The 13,762-nt window shown below is 35.6% G+C and overlaps 1 protein-coding gene across 2 annotated transcripts, besides 11 other annotated features; it reads right to left on the reverse strand.

The window, feature by feature from the left end:
- Window positions 1-298: 298 nt before the first annotated feature.
- Window positions 299-1,038: a mobile genetic element.
- Window positions 1,039-1,657: 619 nt separating this feature from the next.
- On the reverse strand, window positions 1,658-10,817 carry pho (pleiohomeotic). 2 transcript variants are annotated; one of them, NM_166827.2, is made up of 7 exons: window positions 10,779-10,817; window positions 10,237-10,470; window positions 4,171-4,312; window positions 3,348-4,117; window positions 2,995-3,286; window positions 2,273-2,392; window positions 1,658-2,219 (listed from the first exon to the last, which is right to left on the reverse strand). In NM_166827.2, the coding sequence occupies exons 2-7, from the start codon at window positions 10,325-10,327 to the stop codon at window positions 2,072-2,074; spliced, it is 1,563 nt and encodes a 520-aa protein (NP_726651.1). In that variant the 5' UTR covers window positions 10,328-10,470; window positions 10,779-10,817; the 3' UTR covers window positions 1,658-2,071. The 2 variants fall into 2 exon arrangements, with proteins under 2 accessions (NP_726651.1, NP_524630.1); NM_079891.3 differs by having other exon boundaries at window positions 10,557-10,817.
- Window positions 2,590-2,670: a mobile genetic element.
- Window positions 4,575-8,471: a mobile genetic element.
- Window positions 4,615-8,038: a mobile genetic element.
- Window positions 5,762-6,773: a mobile genetic element.
- Window positions 8,474-8,535: a mobile genetic element.
- Window positions 8,892-9,137: a mobile genetic element.
- Window positions 9,894-10,079: a mobile genetic element.
- Window positions 10,818-12,089: 1,272 nt separating the features above from the next.
- Window positions 12,090-12,174: a mobile genetic element.
- A 298-nt stretch (window positions 12,175-12,472) lies between these two features.
- Window positions 12,473-12,599: a mobile genetic element.
- A 305-nt stretch (window positions 12,600-12,904) lies between these two features.
- Window positions 12,905-13,741: a mobile genetic element.
- The last annotated feature ends 21 nt before the right edge of the window (window positions 13,742-13,762 follow it).

Here is a 13,762-nt window from a genome sequence, read left to right on the forward strand (position 1 = left end):
GGTCGGCCAAATGAAGTTGATGATGACCAAATCAAAGCATTAATCGAATTGGATTGTCTTGCAACTGAGCGTGACTGGTGAAAAAGCTTGATATTTGGGTACCACATGTATTGAAAGAAATGCATTTAACACACCGAATCAACGCTTTTAATATGCACGTTAATGAATTCGATTCGTTTTTAAAACGAAGATTGAAAATGGATTGCTTACAACGTTAGTCGAAAACGATCATGGTCCAAGTATGGTGAACCAGCTCAAACCACTTCAAAGGCTGATATCCACCAAAAGAAGGTTCCACGGCGCTGCCGTGTATCGTACGGCTCGATTCGCGAGAAGATATAGAGGAAATGAATAAAATGTAAAATAACTATATTAAATATTACTTTTAGTAGGATCTAATTATGTAATAAAAAAGTTAAAATCGATTGCTTTAAGAGCGGCAGAGAGTCAAGATTACAGATAATAGGATAAAGTCTATTATAGTCGGAACATAAAACTCTGTAAGGGTCATGCAACTTATAGTTAGATCTACAATGATTTAAGATAAGGGGTATATAGTTTCTAGTGAATCTACTTGGAACCGAGAAGTTAAGCCGACTAATCAAGTCGGGACTCTCAACATCTCCACGAATAAGCTTACAAATAAAGACTGTTCCAAGCATAGTTCTACGGTTAGCTAGGGACGGTAAATTAATTAAAAGTAGTCTACTAGAATAAGGAGGTAATATACGGTCCGAGTGGACTGCGTATTGTGGACTCCAAACAGGTGATCCGTACTTGAGAATCGGACGGACTAACGAAATAAATAAGGTTTTAGTCAAGTAAGGATCATCAAATTCCTTAGACCACCTTTTTATAAAACCAAGCACACCCCTGGCCTTATTGACAATAGACGAAATATGGTCAGAAAATTTTAGTTTTGGATCCAGAAGAACACCAAGATCATCAACTCGTGTTATTCTGTCCAAGGAGCACCCACTTAGAGTGTAAGTCATGCGTATTGGGTTGGCACGACAAAAGGTCATAACTTTACACTTGCTCTCTGTTTGGTGGGATTGGAAGGGTATATTTTGAGCTGGTTCCAAGGAACCAAATGATTAATTCGAATTTTTAATGTCAACAATTGGATAAATTGAATAAAGCCATCAAGGAGAAGCGACCAGAATTGGCTAGACTGCACACATCTTTGGTCACTCGCCAAAAACTGAGTGAGCTTGGCTGGGAACTCTTGATGCATCCACCATATAGCCCTGAACTGGCACCATCAGACTACCATTTATTTCGATCTTTGCAGAACTCCTTAAATGGTAAAACTTTCGGCAATGATGAGGCTATAAAATCGCACTTGGTTCAGTTTTTTGCAGATAAAGGCCAGAAGTTCTATGAGCGTGGAATACTAAAGTTGCCAGGAAGATTACAAAAGGTTATCGAACAAAATGACAATTATATAGTTGATTAAAGTTCATTCTAAGTTTTATTAAAAATGCATTTACTTTCTTTTAAAAAATCCGCAATTACTTTTTGGGCAACCCAATATAACACTCACCGGTTTAAATTATTATCAATTCAATGTATTATGGAATTGAATTTTCCTTTATTACGGAAAATTACGGACGCAAAATTAAAAATTTAATTGGGTAATATCTTAAACAAAAGTGCTGTTAACGTACTTTTATTCACTGTTGCATGAGCTTACTTCTAAAAATAGAATTAAAAATGTAATTAAACCTGCATGGCAAACAGCGTACAGGAAAGAAATCGGCATATAATTATTGATTTTAAAGAACAGTTACGGCAAAATTATATTAGTTTTTATGTACTACATTAAATCTGATTTTTAGTAATAAATAAAACCACAATAATCTGGTTTTCGTTCTCAATCAATTTGGTCGAAATGAAAGCTAATAACTGACTCTTTTTTTACGTGAAAATTCAAAAAATCAATTATAATTTTTATAAAATTTTGGGATTTGTTAAAAGGGGTTTAAAAGGAATATTAATATTAATATTATTGCAATCATTCCAAATTTGATCGAGACATGGAATCGGAAATGTTGGTCGATATACACATTCAGTCTGCATATACCACAAACGGTACATGGTTTTCTGTAACACTATCCTGTAACTCAACCTTAACATAGTTTGCAGAGGTATCTTCACTCTGGCTGTTTGATTCAGCGTTTGAACAACCACTTTTCCCCGAAATACTGGTATTTCTCCTAAAAAGAAACCAATTAAAAACAATTTAGCCAAATTTTATATCAAAACTTACTTTGCTTTTGCGTGAGTTAATATGTGCGATTTTAAATTCGTGGATTGAGCAAATTTTTTATTACAGGCATCAAACGGACAAACAAATGGTCTATCTCCAGTATGTATTCTTACGTGTGTTCTGCAAATAAAAAGTATTAATAGTTTTGTGTCTCAAGCACTTAGATATTTCCTGGTAATCACGTATTATGATTTTCTTTTCTTATTTCATCAGTTGAAAATAAATTAACAATACAAACTTAAAAAGAAAGAAAGCTTTGGAGAGCCGATCTTATATACCAGTAATTATATATTTCAAAAGAACAAATAAAAACAAGAGAGTTCCTCGACTATCAGATACCGAAATTCTATAATTTTTCTGGAATATTAATAGATATTGTGGAAGACAATGAGAACAAATTTAAAAATGGTTTAAAAGTATGGGCTGCTTGGAGGCATGACCGTTAAAAGGGGCGCGGCAAGATTTGGAAACTAACTTGCGCTGTGTCTATTCCACATTTTTCACTCCAACAAACTTAAAAAGCCATTCAAAAATGTTTGGTTTTAAAACAAATGGATAAAACAATAAGTACTTGTACACAGCTTGTTCAGTACTTCAAAGCAGTAATAAACTACCCTGAGAGTTTGCCATATTTATTCTGTTCTTCCTCGGTTGGAAAAAATATTTTTTGGTTACATTCACGGTAAAATAGCCACTACAAGTGTTTTAATTTCTTACTGTACCTTAAGTTAAAATCCAGAGAAAATCGTTTTCCGCATCCCTCGAATGTACATTGAAATGGTTTTTCACCGGTGTGAACCAACTGATGTCTTTTAAGCTTTGAGCTTTCTACGAAAGCTTTTCCACATTCTGCACAAACATGGACTCGAGGACCGTGAGTGTGCAAATGTTTTCGCATTGCAGATGAATCTCTGAAGTGCTTATTACAACCCTTATGTGGGCAAGCTATTTTTTTATCATTTGTATAAGATACTGTAACTTCGGAAAGATTCATTTCCCCACATCCAGTCGAGTCTATTATTCAAATTTTAAAGCAAATTATAAGCTGACATTTTTTAAATTCTATTACTTTTACCTGTATTGTCTTGGTGAGTTGATTGTGATATTGTTGATAAGCAATCATTTACTTGCCCCTCATGCAAGCCAATACGAAATGGCACTGAGCTGGGCAAAGCATGCAGATCACCGGTGTTGCCCGTATGATTACTTAAAGTTCTGTGATTATTAATTGTCATTGCGGCAGTTTCGTTAACTAACTCAATACTTGAAGAATCCGGAAGCAAGATTGGCTCTTCAAAGCTTAAGGTGGTCTTAGATAAAATTCTTTCGGAAATATTATTTTCTTGCGATAAATTTCCCCTTTCCTTTATTAAATGATCCATGATCTGAACTGAGCTTATAGGATGCGGCATTTCAAGGGTCTGTGCATTTGTAAATTTTGACTCCATTTTCTGGTATTCTTTATTTTGTTGAGACGTGAAGCCATCAATGCCAAATTCTTCCTTTCCTTTTAATAAATCCGAAGCCCCAACGATTTGATCTGAACCAGAGTATTCATCGTCTGATATCCCGGATGCCCACATTGTAACACTAAACTCTCCCTCCATAGTTTTAATATGAACAAGCTTTTGTTCCCACCGTCTTGACTTGCCGTTTGAATTAAGTATAGTTGTACCTAAGGTTAGGAAAGGTGAATTTTTATCGACAACACCAGACTCTTCGGTATTAATATCATTGTTCGATAAACTATTTGTTAAAACTTTTGAAGTTTCTTGATTTTCGCCATATCCAATATTTTTAAAACAGTTGATATTCATTTCATAGCTCATATTCGGGTTCATTTTTCTAAAAATAAAAACATTTTATTAGTTTGCATAAATCTTAATTTTTTAACTTACAATTTAGAAGAAAATATATTGTCAGCCGCTTTTATTTTGTCGTTTTCATGAATGTTGTAATTAATTACGTTATCACCTTTTTTTGATTCTGAATGAATAATTCGGTCAAACGCATTTTTTCTGTGTAAGTCGTAGTGGTTGCCTGAGGAACAGAAAAAAACGTTAAAAATAAATATAAAACATACATATGTACATACATAAATAAAATACACAGGCTAATCAAATACAAATACTTAATTTTCTAAATTCTTAACATTACTACGATGAGCACAGCTAGCACGGTGCACAAGAAGGCTTCTTATATAATACATCAGATTAAAAAATATGCTGCAAAAGATCGAGCACAAACAGTTATATGTTGACCGAAAGGTGTTTTAATAGCGCTTTAAAGCTGCACAGGTAATGAGTCCACAAAACGTAGTTCACTCGGACAGCATTCAATTGTTTTTTTTTTTAATTTATTAAACTAAATTATTTAATTGACTAGCGTACTATTACCCTTTCTGGGCAACTTGATCTAATCGGTATCAATTTAAACGATTTTTACTATTTAACTTATTTAAAAAGATTATATGATTATGAGTATTAAAGAAATGAATTGTTTAGGCAGTAATATTTAGAAGATTATAATTAATTAAGTCAAGTCCCAGTCAGTCAGGTCTTGAGGGTGGTGGCGTTTCAATCTTCTTCTCGTTCTTGTCCGATGGCTCTGGGCTGCGATACTTAGTCGTCTAGCTAAACTATTAGGATGGGAAGAATCCCACTAGAAAGTCTGTCAGTGTATTTTTTCGCTATTTCACGTCTAATCCTGTCTCCAATTTTTGGCACCTTCAGATCACGTTCGATATCTCTGGTCCTTATGTACCAAGGAGCGATCTTTTTCAGAGTTCTTGCCTGAAGAACCCGAGTTTTATTCAGTTGCGTTCTGGCAGCGATCCATACACCTGTATGGCAAGGAACTACAATAATATGCTCTTGTAAATTTAAAGTTTGCTGCGGGCAGCAATTAACCAGGTCATTTTAAAAACCTGTGAAGGAGACGTTTGAACATTTGTCAGCATTGATGCAGATGTTCCACAACTCTGTCCAATTCTGGAATGCGTCCAAGTACTCTTGCAGTGCATCTGAGGCCTCGAAAATGCTGTTGCTTTTTGTCAGTATCGCGGTGTTGCTTATGTTGCAATCAGCACATCTCTACGATCTAATCCAGTGATTGCTGTCTAGGTGGGCATGTCCGCGGACAAGATGGAGTACAGAGTAGGGCCTAACACACTTTCTTGAGATACTCCAGCTTCGATGACTTTAACGGACGAAGTGCATCCATCGGTCATCACACAGAAAGTTCGTCCTAACAAAATGCTCATCCCAAGCTGAAATGTTGAGTCCGGAATTCGAATCGGAAATCAGGTATCGCCAATACTACAGGCTCAAGGTCACGCATTCTGTTGAGAATTATCCTTCCCATAATTTCACCAATGGAAGGGAGGAGGCTGATTGGTCTATACGAGTCTACCTCTGTTGGCGTTTTCCCTGGTTTCAGTATCAGGATTATGTTTGCAGTCTTCAAGACTTTTGGGAAATAACCCTCAAGCAAAGACACTAGAATAACAAGATGCGTAACGGCCATACATTGGTTTGGCACTATGCAGCCACTTTTTTTGTGACTGCCAAAATTACTCTCTTTCCGCTCACTCCCGCTGAGAGCGTAAGAAATCTAAAAATATAATTTGCTTGCTTGTGTGAGTAAAAACAAGAGACGAGAACTCGTATAAGTGTGCGTGTTGTGCTAGAAGACGATTTTCGGGCCGAAATCAATTCTGATCGAAGAAACGAATTTACGTGGTACATATTAGGGTAGTTTTTGCCAATTTCCTAGCAATATGATAAAATAAAAAAATTTTTAAAAATTCGCGCCCTGACTATTATAATTTTAAAGCTTTTTAAATTTGTTTGTTAAAATCGCCGCTCGAATTAGCTACCGTTTACACATATTTATGTTTAATTCTAATTTGTCTCTCATCTGACAATTTTTTAAAAGCGAAATATTTTTTTGAAACACTATTAATGTTAATGTTACATCATATTAAGTCAAATGATTTAATAAATATACTAAATAGTGTCTTTGCTTTGTTCATATCTTGAGGCACGAAGTGCGGACACAAGCACTCAACAATCATTGCCTTATTAATTTTTCACACGCCGCAAGATGAATACTCTAATGACAAATATTCTTATATAAAGTCATTTTTGAAATTTATTTTTGTGATAATATGTACATAGATTTGGCTATTTCTAATCTATTTTCAAATAATAATAACGTTAAGGCAATGCAAAACAAGAATTTTTCGCATGGTGCCATTTGATCAAAAATAATATAGATATAACGTCTAAGAACTTCTGAGGTGAAGGGCATATTTTGTCAAATTTACAATGCATGAGCATAGTGTGCACACATACAGATGTCTGCTATCACTTTGTGCGTTGAAAAGAGCTGTTCGCTGTAGCGCTCTTCGCTCTCTCGCTCTCTAACAAAAATTCGAGAGAGCCTGGAGCCACCTCTAGAGCCATGTGCCAAAAAATCGTATGGCGTTACGCATCTTGTTTGCCTCAAGCCTCTGGCGCAGGCTCTTGAGATTCCCCACCAATGATGTTTTGCATTGTAGTCTCCACCTGCATAAATATGCCACCAAGTGTTACAAAAAGTTACTCAATATAAGCTTTTATCAACCGCTCGCTGGGTGGGTAAGTAACTGTTCCCTCTGAGGTCTGCAGCTGCACGCTCGCTACCTGCCGGTCGTTGGTTGAGATTGGGGGTTGGGGACAATGATTCAAGGAAGAGTGCACTATGACAGTGGCTCCACCTCTGCTGTTTCCACTGGCGTCGTAGGTGGAGTAACCACGTAGAGAGATACGCTGTCCTTCCCGCACGTTTGTTTCGGTGGCAAGCATGATATCAATATTTTGCATCCTAAGGAAAAGCTGAAGCTCCTCAGAGTTTCTAGCTAGTTCTCGTGCGTTCCACAATCCGATTTTTATTATTGGTTGGGTCATTTTGACGTCCGTGATATGAAGATCTGAACCAGTTCTCTAAAAACCTTTTTTGATTCTACAGTCTCCTCAATTAGTTTGAAGATTTTGTCCATTCTCGAGTTTATATCCTGGATGGCGCTTTCCAGCGAAACTTTTTTCCAAAGCCTAAGTCTTGTGGTGAGTTTGGATCACTGTGGTGTTGGTGAGTCGCAAGTGAACCAAATTTAGGGCCTTTGGCCTGTACAATATCGGCGGTTGAAATATTGCTTCTGATGGCCTCAGCCGGAATGAATCCGTGAGTAAAGCTTTCACCTTTTTCAGAGCTGACAGTGTTGCCATGAGCAACAAAAGTAGGGAGCCTTGGGTTATTTCCAATTCTGACAGGACAGTTTTTGTCAGTTACAGCATGATCACCACCGCAGTTGATACACAAATAATTATCCCTCGTGCATAGCGTAGAGCCAGTTGCGTGGGGCCCAGCACGCTTGCCACAGATTGAACCCCGGAGACAATAGTTTTTGGAACGCCCAAAAATATGGCATCTCAGACATTGCAGCACTTCTTGCCTGCGAACAGCTAGCTTGGGTGGTTATGGTGTTGGTAACATTGGTGTTACTACTAGTTGTCAACTTCGCAAGCTCGAGAGATAACAATTGAGGGGCTTACAAAGCGTCGGCTTGGTTGAGCTTATCTATGATAAGTAACGTAATTGTCTGTCACCACTGCTGTGCATTGGATAGAAATAGAAATTGTGCGCGTGCACAGTACGATTGGAAGAGTTGTTGATGTGTTACAACAAACAGACTAGACTATCGCGATCGTCCGTATGCAACGAAGGCTAGGCAGAGACTGGGCATCATTGAATGGGTCCAAAAAAAATTCTTAATGTTTGCCTTGTGGGTCCTATTCCTCATTCCAGTAGACTAATTCTAATTCAGTTACCCTCCCTAGCTAACCGTAGAACGATGCTTGGAACAGTCTTTATTAGTAAGTTTACGAGTAGTACGATACGAGTAGTCCCGACCTGGTTTTTCGGCGAAACTTCTCTGTTCCAAGTATATTCACTAGAAACTACATACCCTTAATCTTAAATCATTCTGTATGTTCATGTTATGTTCTGACTATAATAGACGTAATCCTATTATCTGTAATCTTTACTCTCTGCCGCTCTTACAGCAATCAATTATAACTTTTTTAACACATAATTAGATCTTACTAATATTACACTTATACTTTGTTGTTTTATTTATTTCCTCGTTTCTGGGCTCTTTAAAATTTTATTTATTGCATTGTCCTTTTAAATATGCAAATCAACTTAATCAAATTCACTTTTTAATTTTTATTTCGTTAAACAACATCAGACAACTCTATTCTAATAAACACCATAAAAAAGTAAATGTCCATTCTACAAAAGTAAAATAAAAGTCGCTCACGAAAGAGAGGGAGGGATCAGGGAAAATATTTCAATGAATTCAGCTGTATATTGATCCTCTAAAGAAATAATTCTTTCAAATTTGGAAACTAGTTTACCTAGAAACGGACAAAAAGTGTATATAATGTATATACTTTATAACGTAATTAATACTTTATAAATATTGAACAAGTACAGGCAGACAATTTCGGGTAAAGGCGATTATATCAGTGTAAGCAAGCATGCACAGCATGTTGATATTTAAATCTATGAACAAAGGAGAGAAAATGTTCGAGTTCTCCGACTATCAGATACCCATTACGCAACTAGTGGAGAAAAATAATCAAATAGCAGTCTTGAGCGGATTTGTCTCTGAAATCTGCATGCTTAATCTCAACTTTCTAGCTTATTTAGTTCCTGAGATCTCGACATTCATACTGCCAGACATATCCAGTTCGACTTGGGTAGTTCACTGGATCAAAAATATATATACTTTATAGGGTCGGGAACGCTTCCTTCGGTTGCCATTGTTTTTCGAAACCCCTTTTACTTTGCGAGTTTAAGAATACTTATATAGCGTGATAAATTTTCAACCAAATTAGCTACTATATTCTCTATACAAAATTATTTGCGCAGCTAATTAAAAATACTTTAAATTAAAATTCTATGTCTTCAAAAGCACATTAGGATATCCGCAAATCCGTACATATCCATATAATATTCTTTAAATCTTTAAGCCAAAAGCGAAAAGGTAACGGGTCTTGTGCGCAACACCATCATGGAACTGGGAGATCTACGGCACACTAAACTAACGCTCACAAGGGTATAAGGACTCTGCAGTTTAGCAATTAAAGAACGATGTGAGTCAGATGGGAATCAGAATAACAGCTTTGATTGTGGACAGTCATGCGGCATATTAACATTTCAAGCGAACACTAGCAAGAGCGTGCCTGTGAGCAACACCATTATTGAACTTGAACGTCTACAGCACACCCAAACTAACGCTTACATGGGTACCCGGCGTCTCCGCCATTACAGGTAACTCACGAGAGATGAGGATTAGCCTCACACCCGTCAACACTGTGTTTTGAGTGATAGTCTTCCGAGTCTTGCCTCCTTTGGAAAAACCTTAACCTAACATATTACTGAACAATCTGATGATACTTCATTTCTTCGATGCCAAGGCGCTTAAAAGCTGACATTAACGATCTGGGCTTGGCTTAAAAATGTTAGTATGGCGGCTTAAACAATATTAAAATTTTAGTTTTGACAGTTTTTGAAGGTTTGTGGGCGTTGGAGTAGAAGTGGTAATTTTCTCTAGAATGTGCATGCTTTATCTTAACTTTCACATCTTTTATTTAGTTCCCGAGATCTCAACGTTTATACGGGCAGATCGACTTGGCGCTAGTGATCATGAGTAAGAATACTGTGGTCGATTCCTTCTACATACTTTTCAACGAATCTAGTATACCCTTTTACTCTAGGACTAACGGGTATAACAAGTAAATATGTTTATATTTTATGCTTCATTAAACAGTATTTTGTTGTTACGCTTTATAAAAAAGTGCTTTGTTGCTATAATTCGATTTTCAAAACATAGACATGCCTGTAAAATCCGAACTTACCTTCATTCATTTTCTGATTGACTTTTGTGTTGCCTATATCTTCATCGTACTGTTCACTTTGAAGAATAATTCCAAAACGTTCGTATGCCATATTTACAATACTATAATCCACATACGCATGAGTTTAAAGTTAGTATTAAAGCATTTCAAATGCCAGGATAATTGTAGGCACATGTGTTAGGTAAGATTTGTATGTTTCCTGAGCGTTGCATTCCCTGAGGCTATTTGATGTATCTGAAAGAACAGCATTTTTACTGCCATTATTCCATATGTAGGCAATATAAGACATGAATATAATATCACGGATGATTGATACGTACACACACAGAATTAATAATTGTCATATTTAAGTAGGGAACATAATATACATTAAATATGACAAACGGTTCTCTAAGAAAATGTAGTGAATATGTTAAAAAAATTCTGATTGAAATAATACGAAAGATTAATTAAACGCCACATAAATTTAATGATAGTCGAATTGTTTCACTAAAAGCCGAGGAAAACAAAAGAATTCAAGTAATTTTTATAAAACGCGATACCAAATGACTCAAAATATTGAAAAGGTTATTCTGCTTGTTTGGCATGGGTATTCGATGCCTAAATATTTGGGTTTTTTGCAACATACTAAACTTTAGTATTTTTTTACAACGCAAAATATATCTTGATTCCACGTCGACTAGCTTCTAAATATAGAACAAGCTGGCTGTAATCTCTGTAATTATATCGGTATAGCTTGAAATATACATGCAAAACATAAAATTAAATAATACTACAAATTTGTAAACCGATATGAATTAAATTTTTCATATGCTTAAAGAAAATCCTATCAAAGAATGTGTATATTTTTCTATTAGTTTTAGTGATAAATAAAGTTCATATGATACGGTCCACAAATACATTTCGAAAATGTGGAAATGGAATCATCCTCATTTCGGAAAACGAGTGCAATCATGCTATAACCAATTTCCCATCGTTAACAAAGCTTAACATGAGACTGGAACAGATTTAAAAGAGGCAACTGTTAAACGAAAGGGGAAAGTTTCTACTGCGTGGGATCAGGCACCGATGGTTCAACATCTCTACTGATCTTGTGTTCTGCTGTAGATTTGAAAAAGCGCCAATTCTGCCAATCCTTGTGTTTTGTGCTGATGTAAGAGATGCCAAGCATGCACAGCGATAATTTATAGTCAATCATGCTCCTGTAATTTTTATTTTTTATTTCGATTTGGGCAAAATCTTTTGATTTCGTTTTTAGCTGTTTTGGTTTTCGCAAAATTTTTGCTATCGGAATGTTTTGTAAACATTAAACAGCTGTTCAAGCTGTTTTCCAGACCATAGAGCGGACACCTTTTTTTACAGTTTTAAGTCCGACGTTCGCAATTACTTTGTTATTGCACTTTGACATTTAAGTAATAAAAATACATTTAATTAAATACATACAACTCTTTTGGCCATTCCTGAAATTCATTAATGAATTCTTTTATATTTTATAAGTATTTTTACCTGCCTGTTTCGTTTTACCAACAGTATGGCAGCCTTCGCAATAAATATTGGGAACGTACTTCTCCTTTGCTAATCCCCTTGCTAAATCGAAAATATTTGTTGCTGACGGCAAAATGTTGTTTGTCAAATCTGAGGTGGGGTCGGAAATACATTTTTTGTATAATAACGCATTGGCAGAATGATCTTGTGGTGATTTGGAATTAACATCGATAGACCACTGAATAAAATATTTTTTCCTTAGTTAATAAGATCTGATTTGATAGATATATGTATGTATAACAGGCATTTACTTTTAATTTCGCCCAGACAAAAGTAAAATTCTTACGAATTCGATTACCAGAGAATGTCAATATTGACCGTCACCAAAAAAGTGACTGCATTGTGCTAAACCAACGTATGGTCGTTACCAATCATGTTATTCTAATGTCTTTGATTTGACTCTGTTAATAGAGATTGAGAAATATCGATGATGGCGGACATCGATGTTTTTGGCGAAATATGTTGAAAAAACATCGACGTTTTAAATAAAAACAAAAAAGAATTCATCTATTAAATTTATTATTTTCTTTTTTAATATTGCTTCAATAAAGAGGCTGCGTATTGTCGTCCACCTTTTCATCCGCCGGTGGTCCAGTAATTGCTTCTATACAACAAATACAATTACATATATAATTAATGCATTTTCATGGAAAAGTAAACTAATATGCATTACTATATGCATACATGCATACAGTAAAATAATTGTTATATATTTGAGTCTAACTAATTTCAGTTGACTAAGGTCAACGCTAAGAAATAAAAAATTATCATAGAGATGGTTTTCACGTCTTTATTCTTTTGATCTCAGCTTAAGACTATATGTTAGTGACAAAAATCTTTCTTATACTGCCTATGTTTACATTATTTCTGGAGCGGGATCGCCCGCTTAAGATATTTATTGTATACAGCTAGCGTACATGGCGTGGAATCGCCACTCTGTATTTCTTCTGAAAGTGCTGATTATGTGAATATGTCACATATTGCCCATTTGTTTATATTATTTCCGGTGCGAGATTGCCCGCTTGGGATATTGATCTTTTTTTTTTGTGGACAATTCTAATTATTTAATTACGTCACTATATACTATATATATATTCGGGAGTTAAAAACATACTATTTCTCCATGGCTTCCACAACGCCAGTCATGGTATTTGGTACTACAATCCGATCTAAATAGATTTCAAATAAAGTGGCGTGAAAATAAACTAAACATTAATGGCTCCAAGTGTAAATATATGACCTTTTGTCGAGTCAACCTAATACACGTGACTTATACTATTGGTGGGTGCTTTTTGGACAGAATAACACATGGTGTTCTGGACCTTAAGCTTAAATTTTCAAACCATATTTCATCTATTGTCAATAGGGGTATGCTTGGTTTTATAAAAAGGTGGTCAAAGGAATTTGATGGTCTTTATATAACCGAAACCTTATTAATTTCGCTAGTCCGTTCGATCCTTAGTATGGATCGTCTGTTTGAAGTCCACAATATGTAGTTCACTTGGACCGCAATGGATCGGCTTATAAAACTGTTTGCCTTACGACGCCTTAATTTATTCAAACCTTATATTACCTCCTAATTCGAGTATAGTTAATTAATTTACTTTCCCAACGGTTAGCTAACCGTAGAACGATGTTCGGAACAGTTTTTAGTCGGAAAGTTCTCTGTTCCAAGCAGATTTATTAGGCATTTATATATAATTTAAATCATTGTAGATCCTACTAGACCCCTACAGAGCATAATGTTCTGACTATAAAAGACTTTATTCTAGTCCTGCAGCTATTAAGCCGACCAATTCAGATTTTTTAAATATATCTTACTATTATTTATATGGATCTTTGAATTTTATTGTTTCTTATATGTCATCTATCCTCTCGCAAATCGAGCCATACGATATTCGGCAGCGCCCTTCGTTTGGTTGCGCGGGAGGTGTAGAGTTGGAACTAGAGCGTAAAAAAAATTTTCATGTAAAGAGAAACG

This window comes from Drosophila melanogaster, chromosome 4 (genome assembly GCF_000001215.4).
Source record: "Drosophila melanogaster chromosome 4".
Taxonomy (NCBI): Eukaryota; Metazoa; Arthropoda; class Insecta; order Diptera; family Drosophilidae; genus Drosophila; species Drosophila melanogaster.

Coding starts and splice junctions, on each gene's coding strand:
- pho (NM_166827.2), bottom strand. CDS start 10,327: ATGGCATACGAACGTTTTGGAATTATTCTTCAAAGTGAACAGTACGAT. Junction 4,118..4,170: donor AATATATTTTCTTCTAAATT/GTAAGTTAAAAA, acceptor TTTTATTTTTAG/AAAAATGAACCCGAATATGA. Junction 2,393..2,994: donor TCTCTGGATTTTAACTTAAG/GTACAGTAAGAA, acceptor TTTTATTTGCAG/AACACACGTAAGAATACATA.